Genomic DNA, 19,728 nt, shown 5'->3' with positions numbered 1-19,728 from the left:
TTAACAGCTAAACATTTAGGCAATGTCAAAGCAATCGTTTCGCCAGAGAGAGGCCAGAGGCAGAAAAGAGGGTTAGTCCTCTTCCATTCACACTCTCTGTGTCAGTGGGAGATTACACTGTAATGCTATTGTAATTGCTTTGACATCTTTCACACCCATTTCACAGGGCCTTAGATGGCCCCCAGGGCCCGATGTCCTGCTACAGTTCTGAACACGGCACGCCAACTCCCCTGTGGAAAACAAGGAAACAGAGCTATGTGCTGATTTAAAAAAATTGACGCGGAAAACCCCTTCTCCTGATGTTTTTCCAGAGAGACAGAAGAGAGGACTGTGATTACAAACTGTCATTATAGCAACTGAAGAGGAAGGTGGGTAACTGACACACTGGGGTGATAGGCCTTTGTGTGTGTGTGGCCTTCCTTACCTTAGGTTGAGGTAGTCATTAGAGCTGGGAGCATGTAAACAGGTGCATTGACGTAACGGAGGTGACGCTGCCATAACGGAGGTGATTCTGACATGATGGAAATGACCCTGATGAGTCAGAAGTGGTTGTGACCCTGACTCACTGTCGTGTAATTACTTTAAAAATAACAGATTTCAAACTTGGCGTAGTCGTCACCCACTGTCTAGGTCACAGTCAGGATGTATGTGAACTTCATAAGAGGTAATTCTAATTAATTTCATGGCCCTACGCTGATAAGTCATAACCAATGTAAAATAATCACATATTATGAGACAATCAATAAAAACTTAGATCAAACGATGCACAAACACATCTCATTTCAAACCAGGAAAGCATCATATCCTGTATATTTCAAAGAAAGATGTTGTTCACTCATTGCCACATAACTGAACTCATTGTGCTTGACTGAATGGCTCAATGTTAGTTGCCTAGCAGCATAACAGCCATTCTAAAATGTGTTCAAAATAAACTCTGACTCTCATATTTCCCCTCAAAATATTACCTCTATTGTACAAATACTACCGAAATAAACCTGGAACGATGGGTACAGTAAGTACAGTAAGGGGGACCCTGCTATAGGGATGTAGGGGGGAGGGGGGTGAGCTGTGGGGTTAGGGTCAGGGGGGTTGTGTCTGATGATTGACAGGCCTGTCAGGAAACTGTAATCCAGTGGGTGGAGACTGAATCCACCACTTCCTGAGCTGCAGTGAGTGACAGTATGGATTGGACAGGTGTGTGTTTGTGTGTGTGTGGTGTGGTGTATTTGTATGTGTGTGTGGGGTGGTGTGTTTGTGTGTGTGTGGGGTGGTGTGTTTGTGTGTGTGTGTGTGTGTGGGGGGGGGGGGGGGGGGTGGTGTGTTTGTGAATGTATGTCAGGATCATTGGCAATATATCACTGTCCCTGTTGTCACAAGGGCATCAATCCCCCCCACCTCCAAGGCAGAGCCCTCTCCATTACCCTCTTTCCCCCACCCTCTTCCCCTCTCTCTCTTCTTCAGTGACAAGGTGACAAAGCAGTATGACAGGGAGGCATAGAAAGAGATGGAGAATGAGATGGAGGCCTGGAGAAAATAAGCTATCAACACAAAGTGTAGAAATGTGTTTCTCATAAAGACATTTAATATAAAATGATATAATACAAAGTGACATGAATGTATTCAATCGAAGGTGACATGCAGTTCCCAATAATTCATATGGACGTTTGATGACCTGCACCTCAGTGTCATGGGGTTAAAGTACAGTAAGGGGGACCCTGCTATAGGGATGTAGGGGGGAGAGGGGTGAGCTGTGGGGTTAGGGTCAGGGGGGTTGTGTCTGATGATTGACAGGCCTGTCAGGAAACTGTAATCCAGTGGGTGCAGACGTTTAATCCACCACTTCCTGAGCTGCAGTGAGTGACAGTATGGATTGGACAGGTGTGGGGTGGTGTGTGTGCGTGCGTGTGTGTGTGTGTGTAGGGTGGTGGCCTGGCCACATCTGCAGTCCTCATGCCTAAGGCACGTTCACACAGATGAGCAGGGACCCTGGGTATCTTTCTTTGGTGTTTTTCAGTAGAAAGGCCTCTTTAGTGCCCTAAGTTTACATAACTGTGACCTATTCTGCCTACCGTCTGTAGGCTTTTAGTGTCTTTTTTAAAGGTTTACTTTTTTTAACCTTTACTTAACTAGGCAAGTCAGTTAAGAACAAATTCTTATTTTCAATGACGGCCTAGGAACAGTGGGTTAACTGCCTGTTCAGGGGCAGAACGACAGATTTGTATCTTGGTGTTGGTGTAGTGGTGTTGGTGGTGTAGTGGTGTAGTGAACACTCTAACCACTAGGCTACCCTGCCTCCCCATAACAACCGTTCCACAGGTGCATGTTCATTAATTGCTTATGGTTCATTGGACAAGCATGGGAGACAGTGTTTAAAACCTTTACAATGAAGATCTGTGAAGTTATTTGGATTTTTACGACTTATCTTTGAAAGACAGGGTCCTGAAAAAGGGACTTTTCTTTTTTTGCTGAGTTTAGATGGAGGCATGGAGGCGATAGAGAAAGAGATGGAGGCATGGACCAGGTTCCAACATAACTACACTCTAGATTGGGGCCAAAACACACGGGCCGCCCTCTGTCACGCTCTGCCCTCTTTCAAAGAATGAGCCTCAGTTCTGTACTTGACTTGTAGCCAAACATGCTAGACACACAACCACACACAGAGGCTATTCCAGACTGTCAACAATCTAGTGTGAAATCAAATCATGTCAAAAGGAGGCAGATGGAAAAAAGGTGTGTGTGGTGGTGGAGTTGGTGGTGGAATTGCCAGAGGTGGTGGTGGAGTCTACTGATAACTACTTTGAGGAAAAATGTACTTGCTTTGACTGTGATATGTGGTTGTCTCACCTAGCTATCTTAAGATGAATGCAATAACTGTAAGGCGCTCTGGATAAGAGCGTCTGCTAAATGACTAAAATGTAGAAATGTGGTGGTGTAGTGGTGTTGGTGTAGTGGTGGTGTTGGTGTAGTGGTGGTGTTGGTGTAGTGGTGGTGGTGGTGTAGGTGGTGTAGTGGTGTTGGTGGTGTAGTGGTGTAGTGGTGTTGGTGTTGGTGTAGTGGTGGTGGTGAGTAGTGGTGGTGGTGGTGTAGGTGGTGTTGGTGTAGGTGGTGCTGTAGTGGTGGTGTTGGTGTAGTGGTGGTGGTATAGGTGTAGTGGTGGTGGTGGTGTAGTGGTGGTGGTGGTATAGTGGTGGTGTAGTGGTGGTGATGTAGTGGTGTTAGTGGTGTAGTGGTGTTGGTGGTGTAGGTGTAGTGGTGGTGGTGAGTAGTGGTGGTGGTGGTGGTGTAGTGGTGGTGGTGTAGGTGGTGTTGGTGTAGGTGGTGTTGGTGGTGTAGTGGTGGTGGTGTAGTGGTGTGGTGGTGGTGTAGTAGTGGTGGTGGTGGTATAGTGGTGGTGGTGGTGGTATAGTGGTGGTGGTGGTGGTATAGTGGTGGTGGTGGTGTAGTAGTGGTGGTGTAGTGGTGGTGTAGTGGTGGTGGTGGCGGCGTAGTGGTGGTGGTGGCGGCGTAGTGGTGGTGTAGTGGTGGTGGTGGCGGCGTAGTGGTGGTGGTGTAGTAGTGGTGGTGGTGGTATAGTGGTGGTGGTGGTGTAGTAATGGTGGTGTATTAGTGGTGTGGTGGTGGTGTAGTAGTGGTGGTGTAGTAGAGGTGGTGGTGTAGGTGGTGTTGGTGTAGGTGGTGCTGTAGTGGTGGTGTTGGTGTTGTGGTGGTGGTATAGGTGTAGTGGTGGTGGTGTTGTAGTGGTGGTGGTGGTATAGTGGTGGTGGTGGTGTAGTGGTGGTGTAGTGGTGTTGGTGGTGTAGGTGTAGTGGTGGTGGTGAGTAGTGGTGGTGGTGTAGGTGGTGTTGGTGGTGTAGTGGTGGTGGTGTAGGTGGTGGTGTAGTGGTGTGGTGGTGGTGTAGTAGTGGTGGTGTAGTAGTGTTGGTGGTGGTGTAGTAGTAGTGGTGGTGTAGTGGTGGTGGTGGTGTAGTGGTGGTGGCGTGGTGGTGTAGTGGTGGTGGTGGTGGTGTAGTGGTGGTGGTGGCGGCGTAGTGGTGGTGTAGTGGTGTTGGCGTAGTGGTGGTGGTGGCGTAGTGGTGGTGGTGTAGTAGTGGTGGTGGTATAGTGGTGGTGGTGGTGTAGTAGTGGTGGTGTAGTAGTGGTGGTGGGGTTATAGTGGTGGTGGTGTAGTAGTGGTGGTGGTGGTGTAGTGGTGGTGGTGGTGTAGTGGTGGTGGCGTGGTGGTGGTGTAGTGGTGGTGGCGTAGTGGTGGTGGTGGCGTAGTGGTGGTTGTGTAGGTGGTGTGGGGCAGCAATGACTGGTTAACCTGAGGGGGATAAGCGCTGAAAGCTGTGGAGATAGAGAAAGGAAGAGCGAGAGAGAGAGGGATTGCTGCTAATTATACACTGCTGCCAGTCTGGTTTCCTGCCCCGGATCTGTTTCCCCCAGGTGCAGCTATTTGTGTGTGTGTGTGTGTGTGTGTGTGTGTGTGTGTGTGTGTGTGTGTGTGTGTGTGTGTGTGTGTGTGTGTGTGTGTGTGTGTGTGTGGGAGGGATCTTAACCTTTCGTGACAAGGACCCAAAAGAGTTTTCTGCTAAATGCCCCAGCGACACAACCCTCCTCCACTCTCCCATCTCTTTAGCTCACCTGTAAGAGGGGCTTAACAGCTTTCGGTTCCCTCCACACAAAAGCGCAAGGTGGTTACATTATAATTTCAGGTGAAGGGAGGAGGAGGAGAGTAGATTTGGCAGGCTCAGAGCTCTGGGAACCAGTGTCAATGGGACACGTGGGATTCGCTGAGTCAAGGACAGGCGGGAGGGGGAGGTTTGAAGAGAAGGACAAAGGCTTGGCTGGCTTTATCAACAGTCCCACTCATGGATGCTGAAAAGGGTGTCAGAGTGTGCTTGGTTACGATAGAGTTAAAAGTTGGATTTGTGTGTCGAAACAGGCCTCCCTAACCAGAAATGGAGCGCTGCCTACTGGTGAGTGGACTGAACCCTTACCACTAGACCACCAGGGCAAATCTTTTGATGGCTTAAGAACAAGAGTATGTCACAATGAAGTGGCCTAACTGACCAAGTAATGACACCCTGGCCCTGCTTTCACATTTAGTGAATCAGAGACTTAGCCTTGCAATCCCTGACCAATGGAGAGTCGCGGGAATGTGCCTGTCCAGAGTTTTATTTTAATTTTACCTTTATTTTACTAGGCAAGTCAGTTAAGAACAAATTCTTATTTTCAATGACGGCCTAGGAACAGTGGGTTAACTGCCTGTTCAGGGGCTTTTCGGTTACTAGTCCAACGCTCTAACCACTAGGCTACCCTGCCGAGTGCAAATTATACCGTGACATTTTAAAATTAATGAATAATTCCAGCACCCAAACAGTGTACTGTGCACTCGCGCCATTGGATGAATGGAAAGAGACATCTGTTACAAAACACTAAAAAGTGTAATGACATTCTGTAATTATCATTGGGTCTACACTTTTAGCTTTTTTGTAGTAAGAAAAGCTGGGACACCTGAAAAGGGGCTGAGATATGAGACTGTCCCGGGATGTGTAATTCAGGATGTGTCACTGCGTTTCTCTTTGGGTAATTAGAGGGCTTTCTCATCGCTCTATTTGCCATCTTTCTGTCGGCTGATTGAGCTCCTGCTTCCTGCCATGGTGCTGTCGCTCAATAGTGTTGATGCGGCATGTAGTGACCGCCCATGACCGACACCTTGGCAAATCGCTCAAAAAAACGTTTTCATTAGCCAACGGTGCCAATAATTAGTCCTGCACGCCATCACAACCTCAAATACTCTGACACAACGGTGCTTCAAGGCAAAATGTTAAAATATTTCACCCACATTTAACAGAGTCTGATGATAAAACATCTAACAAATATGATATTTGCTCAATGTCAGCTTTCCTCAGAAAGCTTTTCTTTTTGAGACAGAAATGTGTGTGTGTGCAAACAATCATGTTCATATGAGCAAGTAAGTCATTGTTAGAAATGAAGGAGAAATAATACTCACAGGCACATCCACATACTTGGCAGCTGCTTTCACCTTTGAGGTAAAGGAAAGATACAAAAAAAGTTCAACCGAGCAGATTCGGTTACAACAAATGACATGTTGCTTTTCTAAGGACTGAACGCAAAGGGTCCGCATTCTCTGGAGTGGAACAGAAAAGCTTACCGTGAAAGATAGGATAGAAGAAAAGAATGTCCCTTCGTCATATCTGGAGAGTTTGGAGAGAACACCGTCTAAAACTCCAGCAAACTGCCAGGGGAAACAAGAAAATCAGACATGTTAGTTGCCATTTGTAAAAATGGGGGAGGGTAATGAATGTACTGCCTGAATGACTATCTTCTCTTCACATTTTTTTGTGTATGCTTTCCGCTCTTCTTTTGGTTATAACATATTCTATCATATTTTGCATAGAATATGAGAACAATTAACAGGTGTGATATAACTGGGTTATATCACACCTTAGTAAAATAGAACTAAGAAAGTGTTTCTTAATAACAATCGGCATTGGATTTGAGGTGGAGAAGGGCTGAAATATACAGTATCTATATGCAGGGTTGCAAAGGGAGGGTATATTACTGGAAACCAGTAAACTACCAGGTATCTATTTTGGTATCTTTCAAGGATTTTATGAAATCTATCACAATACATCTAGTGGCCCTTTTAGATACTCCAGAGAATCACAGATGTCTGTAATAATCTCTCGGTGTGGGCAAGAGATTATTAACCTAAATATAAACCAGCAATTTAGTGAATACCATTGGTGTTTATTATGAGGGTTTCAGCATGAAATATATATATATATAATTGTTTCTTTTCTGTACAAACCTTTATTTGTATTACTATGTCAATATGTATTTGTTGTTAATGTTTTAACGCCAAACTGGTGGCATTTGTGAAAAAAGTACATTTTTGAAGAGTGAATTGAAAATAATGCAACTGTTGATTAGATGCTTTTTTTCATTAATTAGGCTATTTTCTATTGAACCATATCTACTAGAAACTCATGGGCAATATGGACACAAATATGATAAATTAATACTATATAAAACAAATATATAATAATGTTATTCAAGTTTAAATTACCAACTGTTAAGATAGATTGCCATAGATTTTCAGCTTATACTCAAATGACTGAAGATTCCAGTAATTTGGTAAATTACTGGTAGCTTTGCAACACTATGCAGGATGTAGTCATTGGGTCTGTGGAGGATGTGCAGTAACATACCTTTGTGACCATGGAGGAAATCATGTCTTTAAACGCATCATCGATCAGGACATCGATTTTCGAATGGTACTGTTGCTGAGGAGGGGGTAGGAAGACAAACAGTTTTAAGATCTATGATGAGGGAGATAAGGTAAAAATGATTCCTTCATTTTGGCATGCATGAACGCGCACGCACGCACACACTCTCTCTCTACCCTGACTCCCTACCCAAAACATTCAGCAGAGAACATCTTCCCATGTAGCACCGATGAGTTAAGCAGCTAATAGGGCCATTATGTGGCTGAATGGCATTCCCGCTCTCATTGGAAGGCAAAGGAATTCGAAGGATACTTTTTGTGCTTCCCCACAATTAGAGCAGCCTTGTGTTCCTCTAAAGCACCGGTCCAGCTGCGGAGACCAAAGGCTCACACTAGATTCAATTAATCCACCATTTCATGTCTCATAACCCCTATATTCATGAATATTTTTTTACCCTCCCCAAAAAAACGTCACAGCCAAAAAGAGGGAGGGATAGAAAGGAGTGAGAGAGAGAGAGAGAAGAGTGAGATGGGGGATAGAAGAGGGCGGGAGAGCCTCCATTTGCGGCGTTGAATGGCTGCCTTCGACGCTCGCACGGCAGCCAGGGAGTTCATCTCTTGGCGACAATGCCCTTTCATGACGCGTCTAAAGAACACCCAAATTAAAAATTTCAATCAACAAAGCCTGCAGATCGGTGACAAATTGAGGGTGCATGGAGGTCACCATCGGCAGCCCTCATTTTCTTTTCACCTTTTTCTTCATCCCACGAAATGGCAGCTTCTTTCATAAACAGAATTTCAAGCGAATCTTAAGGACTTTTTATTTTTTTACCTCAAATAACACTGCTGTGATTGCTTTTTATTTTACAGAGGCGGCCCGAATTGTGAGGTCCTTCACATTAGAGAATATTAAATTGTGAGGTCTTTTAAAATGTGTGCACCACATGCAAAATAACAATTTATTTTTTAAACTTATCTGGTAGCAAACTGTTAAGAGCCCGAGTTTTTTTATTCTAAGGTGCAACTGGCATTTCCAAATGTAAGCTTCCCATTCCAATGGCAATAACAACAACATAGTTAACTGATCATTTCTTTAGACATGATGATCCTGGTGATATATTGGTATACAGAAAGACAGTCCCAATTTGCAGAGACGCTTTTGATGAAGATATTCGATTAAGCATTCGCTGGGGAATGATTTCGGGGCAGAGCTATCTATGAAGTGGAAAATCACAAAGGGGGACATTCCTCCGTTCTATTGAAGTCTCCTACCTCAGCCAGCCTGTACTTTGAGAAAAAATTCATTTCTGATCTCCTAAAAGTTTAGACGACTTCTCCATTCAGCAGTTTGAATAGGAAGTATGATGAGCTGGCAATGGCAGACGCCATTCAGCGCACAAACATCTGAAATGCCAGGATCTCTTTTGTGTCGATCAGAAGCGAGCACTCTGGCATAGACCGCTATGCACAAAGACATTCTCTGGTGAATGTGAAACATAGTGTTTGGATTTAGTTCAAATTGAGGTCCCTTTGAGACAAGGACCAGAGGAAGTTACATTTGTTTGCATATATGAATGTGCTCTGTTCCAACGAATATAATAAAAAGATCTGTAGCGGCAGGTAGCCTAGTGGTTAAGAGCGTTGAGCCAGTCGAATCCCCAAGATGACTAGGTGATTAAATCTGCCGATGTGCCCTTGAACAAGGCATTTACCCCTAATCGCTCCTGTAAGTCGCTCTGGATAAGAGCTTCTGCTAATTGACTAAAATGCTAATGTTTTCAGTAGGTGTGAGCGTGATAAGGAGGGGACTAACAAAGAAAGCTGAAGGTGGTTTAAGATTCTACAAAGGGATGAAAAACACTTACCCATTGTTTGTCAATCTTGGATTCAAACAATGATGTGCAGGATGTATGAAAATGAAACCAAGGAAATGAAAGAAAGAAACAAGCAAAATCATCACCTGAAATTCAATAGCATTAGATGATTACAGTAAACAGCTTGCACACAATCATTTCATTTCATTATTTGATTATGCAGTATGCGTGTATGATACAAAATAAAAACAATTTAACACCGCCAGGAAATGTTTAATATCTCTGCATATAAAGTACCAGTCAAAAGTTTGGACACACCTATTCATTCAAGGGTTTTTCTTTATTTTTTACAATTTTCTACATTGCAGAATAACAGTGAAGATATCAAAACTATGAAATAACACATATGGAATCATGTAGTAACTAAACATTTTCAAATAAGCAAAGAGAAACGACAGTCCATCCTTACTTTAAGAAATGAAGGACAGTCAATGCGGAAAATTTCAAGAACTTTGAAAGTTTCTTTAAGTGCAGTCTCAAAAACCATCAAGCGCTAAGATGTAAGTGGCTCTCATGAGGACCGCCACAGGAAGGGAAGACACAGAGTTACCTCTGCTGCAGAGTATAAGTTATTTAGAGTTAACTCAACCTCAGATTGAAGCCCAAATAAAACGCTTCAGAGTTCAACTAACAGACACATCTCAACATCATCTGTTCAGAGGAGACTGCGTGAACCAGGCCTTCATGGTCCAATTGCGGCAAATAAACCACTACTAAAGGACATCAATAAGAAGATACTTGCTTGGGCCAAGAAGCATGAGCAATGGACACTAGACCACTAGAAACATGTCCTTTGGTCTGATGAGTCCAAATGTGAGATTTTTGGTTCCAACCCGCGTGTCTTTGTGAGACGCAGAATAGGTGAACGGATGATCTCTGCATGTGTGGTTTCCACTGTGAAGCATGGATGAGGTGGTGTGATGGTGCTTTGCTGGTGACGCCATCTGTGATTAATTTAGAATTCAAGGCACACTTAACAAGCATGTCTACCACAGCATTCTGCAGCGATACACCATCCCATCTGATTTGGGATGAGTTGGAACGCAGAGGGAAGGAAAAGCAGCCAACAAGAGCTCAGCATATGTGGGAACTCCTTCAAGACTGTTGGTAAAGCATTCCAGGTGAAGCTGGTTGAGAGAATGCCAAGAGTGCGCAAAGCTGTCATCTCGGCAAAGGGTGGCTACATTGAAGAATATTAAATATATTTAGATTTGTTTAACACTTTTTCAGTTACTACATATGTGTTATTTAATAGTTTTCATGTCTTCACTATTATTGTACAATGTAGAAAATAGTAAAAATAAAGGAAAACCCTTGAATGAGTAGGTGTGTCCAAACATTTGACTGGTACTGTACATAATGGGCTGGTTTGCCGAACCTGGATTAGGCTTAATTTACTACCGAACTGAAAATAATGCTAAATGGAGAATCGCCATTGAAAGTTATTTATGGCCTAATACTTCATCTGAGTCAGGTATAACTACATTGTTTGAGATTCATATACATGTCAATTTGAACTATTAACATACATTTTTGTAGAAAGTGGAAAAAGGATTGATAAGTATGCAATTTGCAGTGAAGATGTCCATTAACACAGTGGTTCCCAACCTTTTTTGAACCGTGGCACACATTGACTGGATAAAAAAAATTCTGCGTAACACATTCTTTTACTAACAGTTGATTTAGTGGCAATGACCTCCATCTCATCTGAACCAAACTGGAAATCATAATTTTTTTCTGACAGAGATGTTGTAGATTAAATACTGTTTTAAAAAAATAAATAAATGTAGCTCTGGTAAAATCAATGACTGTATATGAATGGACAAAGCCATCGATCCCTTGACACCATTCATTCCAATGTGAAGACTCAATAGTGCATGCACAATGTGAACTACTCCAGGAAGTGATGTTGCAGGCTAGCTCAATGTTGCCCCCTCTCATTGAATAACTCAAGTTGAAGGCTGACCGGGGTACTGCAGGCTGCCATTAGCAACTCAATTATCCTTTCAGTTCTTCTGTGTACGATTTAAAAATGATCGGTTCAAGAACATACATCTGGAGTATTAGAAGCAATTATTGGTGCCATGATTGTTTTTCAAAAATGTTTTTATTTCCACAAAGATTCACCACGAAAAGTGCCATTTTTACATTCACTAAATTGGGGATCCTATTTTCTGCAAACAACGCCTGCAATAACGCTGTCGGCCTTGAACTTCCGTGGCTTCAATAAGAGGGGGCAGTCATTCTCCAATGGGTCCAGGTTTTTATTTTTAAGCGTAAAGGTCTAGAGATGAGCATTTTTTTGCATCGTAAACCACAGACATAAAGCCATGCTCCGTTTGTTCTATAGAAGAAGCTGTTGTACTGCAAAGCCCAATCAGACTTGCCTGTGCTAATGGTTCTCACATGCAAAGTAAAATTGTGACTCGTTTCAGGAAACTAGGCGGGTCACTACTTCACAGGAGTGCCATTTGAATGTAAACATATCTTTTTTAATTAAAATGCGTTTTTTTGGCAGAAATGCCTTCTGAAATGTGAACTTTCATGTGCCTTAATAACAGACTTGAGTGCAATCGGTAAATACAATTAAAATGGTTAAATTATGAGCCTAGTTGGTTTAGCCACAGAAAAAGTGCGCAACCTTCCCGCTATCCATGATAGGCTGAGATAATGAGTGGAAAGGACATACCAAGAGATGAGTTCGGATTGGTCTGCCATATAGCATGCTTCTGTCTATTTGAGCTGGTCAGCATGTATAGGTAATCCTGTCTATCGCGGCTTTAAAAAAAATGTATAGCGTAGTAGAACTGCGTAAGTGTTGATCTCCACTTTCTGAAGGACAGAGAATTGAAATCAGTGGCATTAGAGTATGATAGCTAAGGAGATGGAGAAAACACTCTACCAACTAAGGGCAACCATGGCATCCATGCTGTATATGGGTAAGATAGTCTAGCTAGCTACATTTTCAGATGTTATACGTTTCTAATTTTGACAGAAAGTCGTTTTCATTTCAAGTTAAAGTGTACTGTTAGCTAGCTAGCTAACGTTAGCTGGCAGGCTCGCTGTTATTATTCGTATCTCAGAACCATTTGCTTTGCTAGATATAGCCTAATGTTAGCTAGCTAACATTGAACTTGGATGGATAGCTACCTGCAGATTCATGCAGGGTAGTAACCTCATGAGTTGGGATTATGGTTCATTGTTTACCTAGCTAGATACAGGTCTTAACAAAAGACTACACTATGCAAGTAACCATTTCAATAGAATGTCACTGTGACGACTGTTGATAGCAGAGCGAATTTACCAGCTATGTCGATCTACTCCACCTTCAGAGCACTCTCATCTGAGTGTGCCAGAGTGCAGAATTACTGACAAATTTATGAACGCTCAACACCTGTTGAATATGGCCGGTGTCAGTAAAGGTTAAATTGTTACCAGCAGCACAGTTAGTCACCAACACTCTGGATTACATAAAAACAGCCTAACCAGCTCTGCTAGGATGAGTAAAATGGTCAGTTAGTTGTTCTTTCATTTGTGTCTGGAAGTTGCTAGCAAGATAGCCAACGTTAGCTTGGGAGCTTGACTGTTGTTGTTAGGACAGAACGCTTGGATCAACCCTTAAAGAGATGGGTGAGGCTAAAGCTTAAAAGGATGTGAATGATGCTGAATGGGAGTAGACAAAGAAGAGCTCTCCAGTAGGTACCAAAATATTTAAAGGCCATTTTCTCAAAAGTATGGTTCCATATTTAGCAAATTTCAAAGCAGAATTACTTATCCATTGCTCCTCCAATGCAGTGTATGATATACCATTTTGTAGCTCTGTGTCTCTGCTTTTATCCAATGTAAAAAAGGTAAGACCGAATCAAGGAGGTCAGTCACAATTACACAAATTACTTTGCTAGTGATGCTCTCCCCTCAAATGACACAAAAGTAAGAGCAGCTCCAGCTCACCGGACTTGAAACAACGATACAGATGTAGAGTGCATTCGGAAAGTATTCAGACCCCTTCACTTTTTCCAAATGTTGTTACGTTACAGCGTTATTTTGAAATGACTAAATACATTTTGGATTAAAATGGATTAAATTGTTGTTTTTCCCTCATCAATCTACACATAATACCCCATAATGACAAAGCAAAAACAGGCTTTTAGACATTTTTGCAAATGTAAAAAAAATTAAAACACTGAACTATCACATTTACATAAGTATTCAGACTGTTTACCCAGTACTTTGTTGAAGCACCTTTGGCAGCGATTACAGCCTGGGGTCTTCTTGGGTACTACACAACAAGTCTAGCACACCTGTATTTGGGGAGTTTCTTCCATTCTTCTCTGCAGATCCTCTTAAGCTCTGTCAGGTTGGATGGGGAGCGTCGCTGTAGAGCTATTTTCAGGTCTCTCCAGAGATGTTTGATTGGGTTCAAGTCCAGGCTCTGGCTGGGCCACTCAAGGACATTCAGAGACTTGTCCCAAAGCCAATGCTGCATTTTCTTGGCTGTGTGCTTAGGGTCGTTGTCCTATTGGAAGGTGAACCTTCACTCCAGGCTGAGGTCCTGAGCTCTGGACCAGGTTTTCATCAAGGTTCTCTCTGTACTTTGCACCATTCATCTTTCCTAGACCCTGACTAGTCTCCCAGTCCCAGCCGTTGAAAAACATCTTCACAGCATGATGCTGCCACCACGCTTCACTGTAGGGATGGTGCCAGGTTTCCTCCAGACGTGACGCTTGGCATTCAGGCCAAAGTGTTCTTGTTTGTCAAGGTCTGAGAATCCTTATGGAAAAATACAAGCGGGCTGTCATGTGCTCTTTACTGAGGATTGGCTTCCGTCTGGCCATTTTACCATGAAGGCCTGATTGGTGGAGTGCTGCAGAGATGGTTGTCTTTCTTGATGTTTCTCCAATCTCGACAGAGGAACTCTGGAACCCTGTCAGAGTGACCCGATGGTCACTTATTGTGACCAGATGGCTCTTATTTTTATTTTTTATTTAACTAGGCAAGTCAGTAAAGAACAAATTCTTATTTACAATGACGGCCTACACCGGTCAAACCCGGACGATGCTGGGCAAATTGTGTGCCGCCCTATGGGACTACCAATCACGGCCGGGTTGTGATACAGCCTGGATTCGAACCAGGGTGTCTGTAGTGACGCCTCTAGCGTCACTAACTGACCATTTTACAATTTTAGAATAAGGCTATAATGTAACAAAATGTGGAAAAAGTGAAGGGGTCAGAATACTTTGACTGCACTGTAACCATGTGCCAATCAATTCATTATCTGAATTATATTCCATGTTCATCCCACAGGTCATGTTTATAAGTGAATGTATCCAAAAAATATAAAGATTAGGAAAAAGTTTCACGGCACACTTATGAGTCCCTCAAGACACACTAGTGTCCCGAGGCACACCGGTTAAAAACAACAGCACTGTGTTAAAAGCACTTAGAACATCACAAAGGCATAATTTGAAAAATAAATGATTTCCTATGAAAATAATAAAAGCAGAATAATGTATATATCTTTACCTTGAGGAGTCTCACAACATCCTGACAAAAGGCAATGAAAAAAGAATATCCTCAAAATAATTTTACTGTGAAATATAATGCTTTCAATGTGCAAACAATCTTCAAAAAACAGTAATCCGAGAAACAAGAAGAATTGAACACATTTCTTGTTAATTATCCAAGGTGAATGGCTATATCCTATTTTGCATACCATAAGTAGATCAGAAATACAATGTGTATTTGCTAAGCTACATACACTACATGGCCAAAAGTATGTGGACACCTGCACGTCGAACATCTCATTCCAAAATCACTGGCATTAATATGGAGTTGGTCCCCCCTTTGCTGCGATAACAGCCTCAACTTTTCTGGGAAAGCTAGATGTTGGAACATTGCTGCGGGGACTTGCTTCCATTCAGTTACAAGAGCATTAACGCTACAGCGATCGTATGCTGTAGCATTAAGGTTTCCCTTTACTGGAACTAAGGGGCCTAGACCGAACCATGAAAAACAGCCCCAAAACTATTTTTCCTCTTCCACCAAACTATGCATTGGGGCAGGTAGCGTTTTCCTGGTATCCGCAAAAAAACAGATTCATCCGCTGGACTGCCAGATGGTGAAGTGTGATTTACCACTCCAGAGAACTCGTTTCCATTGTTCCAGAGTCCAATTGCGGCGAGCTTTACATCACTCCAACCAATGCTTGGCATTGCGCATTGGTAATCTTGGGCTTGTGTGCGGCTGCACAGCCATGGAAACCCATTTAATTAATCTCCCGACGAACAGTTATTGTGCTGTCATTGCTTCCAGAGGCTGTTTGGAACTCGGTAGTGAGAGTTGCAACTGAGGACAGACAATTTTAAAACGCTACGCGCTTCAGCACTCAACAGTCCCATTCTGTGAGCTTGTGTAGCCTACCACATCGTGGCTGAGCAGTTGTTGCTCCTAGACGTTTCCACAATAACAGCACTTACAGTTGACCAGGGCAGCTCTAGCAGGGCAAAAATCTCACAAACTGACTTGTTGGAAAGGTGGCATCCTATGACTGTGCCATGTTGAAAGTCACTGAGCTCTTCAGTAAGGCCATTCTACTGCTAATGTTTATCTATGGATTTTGCATGGCTGTGTGCTCGATTTTATACACCTGTCAGCAAAGAGTGTGGCTAAAATAGCAGAATCCACAAATTTGAAGGTCTGTCCACATACTTTTGGCCATTTAGAAAAACATACATACATAGTGGGGCATAAAGTATTTAGTCAGCCACCAATTGTGCAAGTTCTCCCACTTAAAAAGATGAGAGGCCTGTAATTTTCATCATAGGTACACTTCAACTATGACAGACAAAATCAGAAAAAAAAATCCAGAAAATCACATTGTAGGATTTTTAATGAATTTATTTGCAAATTATGGTGGAAAATAAGTATTTGGTCACCTACAAACAAGCAAGATGTCTGGCTCTCACAGACCTGTAACTTCTTCTTTAAGAGGCTCCTCTGTCCTCCACTCGTTACCTGTATTAATGGCACCTGTTTGAACTTGTTATCAGTATAAAAGACACCTGTCCACAACCTCAAACAGTCACACTCCAAACTCCACTATGGCCAAGACCAAAGAGCTGTCAAAGGACACCAGAAACAAAATTGTAGACCTGCACCAGGCTGGGAAGACTGAATCTGCAATAGGTAAGCAGCTTGGTTTGAAGAAATCAACTGTGGGAGCAATTATTAGGAAATACAAGACCACTGATAATCTCCCTCGATATGGGGCACCCACCCAAGATGGGGTCAAAATGATCACAAGAATGGTGAGCAAAAATCCCAGAACCACACGGGGGGACCTAGTGAATGACCTGCAGAGAGTTGGGACCAAAGTAACAAAGCCTACCATCAGCAAGGGCATTGAAGATGAAACGTGGCTGGGTCTTTCAGCATGACAATGATCCCAAACACACCGCCCGGGCAACGAAGGAGTGGCTTCGTAAGAAGCATTTCAAGGTCCTGGAGTGGCCTAGCCAGTCTCCAGATCTCAACCCCATAGAAAATCTTTGGAGGGAGTTGAAAGTCTGTGTTGCCCAGCAACAGCCCCAAAACATCACTGCTCTAGAGGAGATCTGCATGGAGGAATGGGCCAAAATACCAGCAACAGTGTGTGAAAACCTTCTGAAGACTTACAGAAAAAGTTTGACCTCTGTCATTGCCAACAAAGTGTATATAACAAAGTATTGAGATAAACTTTTGTTATTGACCAAATACGTATTTTCCACCATAATTAGCAAATAAATTCATAAAAAATCCTACAGTGTAATTCTCTGGATTTTTTCTCTCTCATTTTGTCTGTCATAGTTGAAGTGTACCTATGATGAAAATTACAGGCCTCTCATATTTTTAAGTGGGAGAACTTGCACAATTGGTGGCTGAGTAAATACTTTTTTGCCCCACTGTACATACATATATACATATTTTATGAATAAACAAATTCTCCTGCTGTAGGATTATTTTACTCCTGTAATGGAACGGGTCAAATTAAGATCCCACACCAGTAAATCATCAATGGTTCAGACACTGTATAGATAATGATCTTGGACAGTATTTAGCACAGGTGAAACACCGTGCCATATCATAATCACCTCCATAATTAATACATTCATTCAATTAGGGCAATAATGACCATGGAGTTGGAATCTAAATTGGAATCAGTAGTGTACACTGAGTGTACAAACCCGATTGCATCTGTTCAGCTATGAATCAACATCCTCAGGGACTTGAGGAGAATGGAGCTGAAGGTTAAGGGGACAGTGAGCTTAGCTCTCTGTAGAGACACTGTAAATAGTTGCCGGGTAGCGGAGGGTTAGCCTTTAGCAGGGTGAAATGCTGTAATGGAGAGATCGAGAGCTCATTCATCCACATCGATTTAGAGCAGCTGCTGCACGTTACCACTGATCTGGACGTGATATAAATGCGCCCATTGCAATGAATGGTTTGGCTGCAAGGCAGTCAAGGTGATATGAAGATTACTGAATCTGTTACAGACCAAAGGAAACTTGAGTTCTTGTGCTCTTGAGGGAAACTCAAGGCAAGGTAGGGAACAATATTTGAGGTCTGCTGAGCACAAACTTGAAAGTTGTGAAAATTATGTGCAACTTCCAGTGCGTGTTTTCTTTGAACACGGAGGCTGTACCCGCTTTAAGTTAGAGGTTTAACAGTGGCCAAGTAGGCTGCTGTGGCTATTTGATTATAATGTAGGCCTATCAGAGTGGCCTACCATAAACAAAAATGGAGAAAATGCATCCAATAACATTTTTACATGGAAATTGCTGTTCAGCCTAGAGTAGCAGCCAATGTGGGGTGTTCAATGTAGGCCTACATTCGATTAGACTTTTGAAAAAAACATGCAGGGCTAGACTTGAACCTGTTTATCCAAAATGTTGTTGTGTTTGATGCAAGAACCCACTTTACAAAACAAAATGCATTATCATTCCCATACCACTATTACAGAATCAGACAAATTATGTTATCCTCTGCCTATTGGCTACTTAGCTTATTCAAGCCTGTCAAAATACCACACTGCCTCTTTAAGACAAAAAAATGTCTTTAAACTGACTTGCTTTTAAAAGAGGTCTAGAAATGTACACTCCCTATTGCTGACAATAAATGGGGTATAACTGGGCTAAAAACTCACTAATGGGTTCAAGCCCAGGCTCTGTCGCAGCCGGCCGCAACCGGGAGGCCCATGTGGCGGTGCACAATTGGCCCAGCGTCGTCTGGGTTATGGAGGGTTTGGCTGGCAGGGATATCCTTGTCTCATCGCGCACTAGCGACTCCTGTGGCGGGCCGGGTGCAGTGCACGCTGACACGGTCGCCAGGTGTACGGTGTTTCCTCCGACACATTAGTGCGGCTGGCTTCCGGGTTGGATGGGCATTGTGTCTAGAAGCAGTGAGGCTTGGTTGGGTTGTGTTTGGGAGGATGCATGGCTCTCGACCTTCGTCTCTCCCGAGTCCGTACAGGAGTTGCAGCGATGAGACAAGACTTTAACTACTACCAATTGGATACCACGAAATTGGGAGAAAAAAGGGGTGAAAAAACTCATTAGCTAGCAAAGGATATGAACAAAATGTGCACACGTGGCTACATGCAGCTCCCGCTTTGATCTCAAAACAAGCGCATCTACTCACGACCGCTCATGCTGTAAACACAGTTCAGTTCAAAGTGAATGGCACAGATCCATATATGGCAATGGTCTATTTTCATGTAGGCCTACTGATTGGTTATGCGAACCGGTCTGTGTAGAGTACGGGCTGAGTCATGCCGGTCAATGCTATACAATCCTACTCCAATGCATTCTGCCTTCAATAAAATATTTTGCATAGTTAGTTTTGCATACTAAATCTGGCATAGTTCACTTTGTTTCGGTATGTTGCATTGAAAGTGTCTAATATTGTGTTGATTCAACCACAATTGCCACAGTAAAAGGGAAATGTTGATAGTGTTAACCAACAGGGAAAACTAGAAAGTTGAGTGAAGTTCAATCTCATGCTTTTCTCTGTGGGCTGATATTTCTTCTGCACAGCAGGCCCGGGGGAGCTTAGAGGGATCATTGCTTATAACTGCTGAGGGCATGTAGGCTTGTAGGTTTAAACATATGAATGAGGCTCTGACCATTCTGTTAACTACAGTATATCCATTTTTCGCTACACTAGTTAGTTAAATAACGAAACATCCTGGATTTACGTTAGTCAATTACGTGATGGTTTTGCATGCAATACTGGAAATTTGTGATCAGTTTGTGCGGTCAAAAAACAGACAATAGAGGTTGAGTGTGGTCGTACCTCTTGACCGGAGTCCAGCACACAGAGTTTGGCGCACTGCTTCTTGGCGTCCATTAGCATGTTGAACATGGTGCACACCGACAGCGACACCCGGAAGTCCGTTGCCTTGCTGGCCTTCTGCATCTTGGAGTCAAAGGCGGCTTTCGTTCTTTGGGTATAAAAAGACAATTGAAAGGTGTTATGATATGGTTAATTCATAGGGGCTATGGAAAACACTGTTCAAAACCACATCACTGAACTCTTCCTCATTATCCTCAGTAATATCTCAGTTATAAACCAGGTATGCAGTGG

The 19,728-nt window shown here is 42.9% G+C and overlaps 1 protein-coding gene across 1 annotated transcript in view; it reads right to left on the bottom strand.

Annotated features, from left to right (window-relative positions):
• Positions 1-19,728, bottom strand: part of cadps2 (Ca++-dependent secretion activator 2) — a 268,321-nt gene that overhangs the window by 43,114 nt on the left and 205,479 nt on the right. Inside the window, 5 exon segments of the mRNA XM_031833159.1 lie at positions 5,996-6,028; positions 6,158-6,241; positions 7,218-7,292; positions 9,100-9,114; positions 19,438-19,585. Coding sequence (XP_031689019.1) covers positions 5,996-6,028; positions 6,158-6,241; positions 7,218-7,292; positions 9,100-9,114; positions 19,438-19,585 — 355 coding nt within the window.

Source organism: Oncorhynchus kisutch, linkage group LG10 (assembly GCF_002021735.2).
Source record: "Oncorhynchus kisutch isolate 150728-3 linkage group LG10, Okis_V2, whole genome shotgun sequence".
In the NCBI taxonomy this organism is placed as follows: Eukaryota; Metazoa; Chordata; class Actinopteri; order Salmoniformes; family Salmonidae; genus Oncorhynchus; species Oncorhynchus kisutch.
Note: the sequence above shows the minus strand (reverse complement) of the source record. Positions and strands in the feature narration are given on the sequence as shown.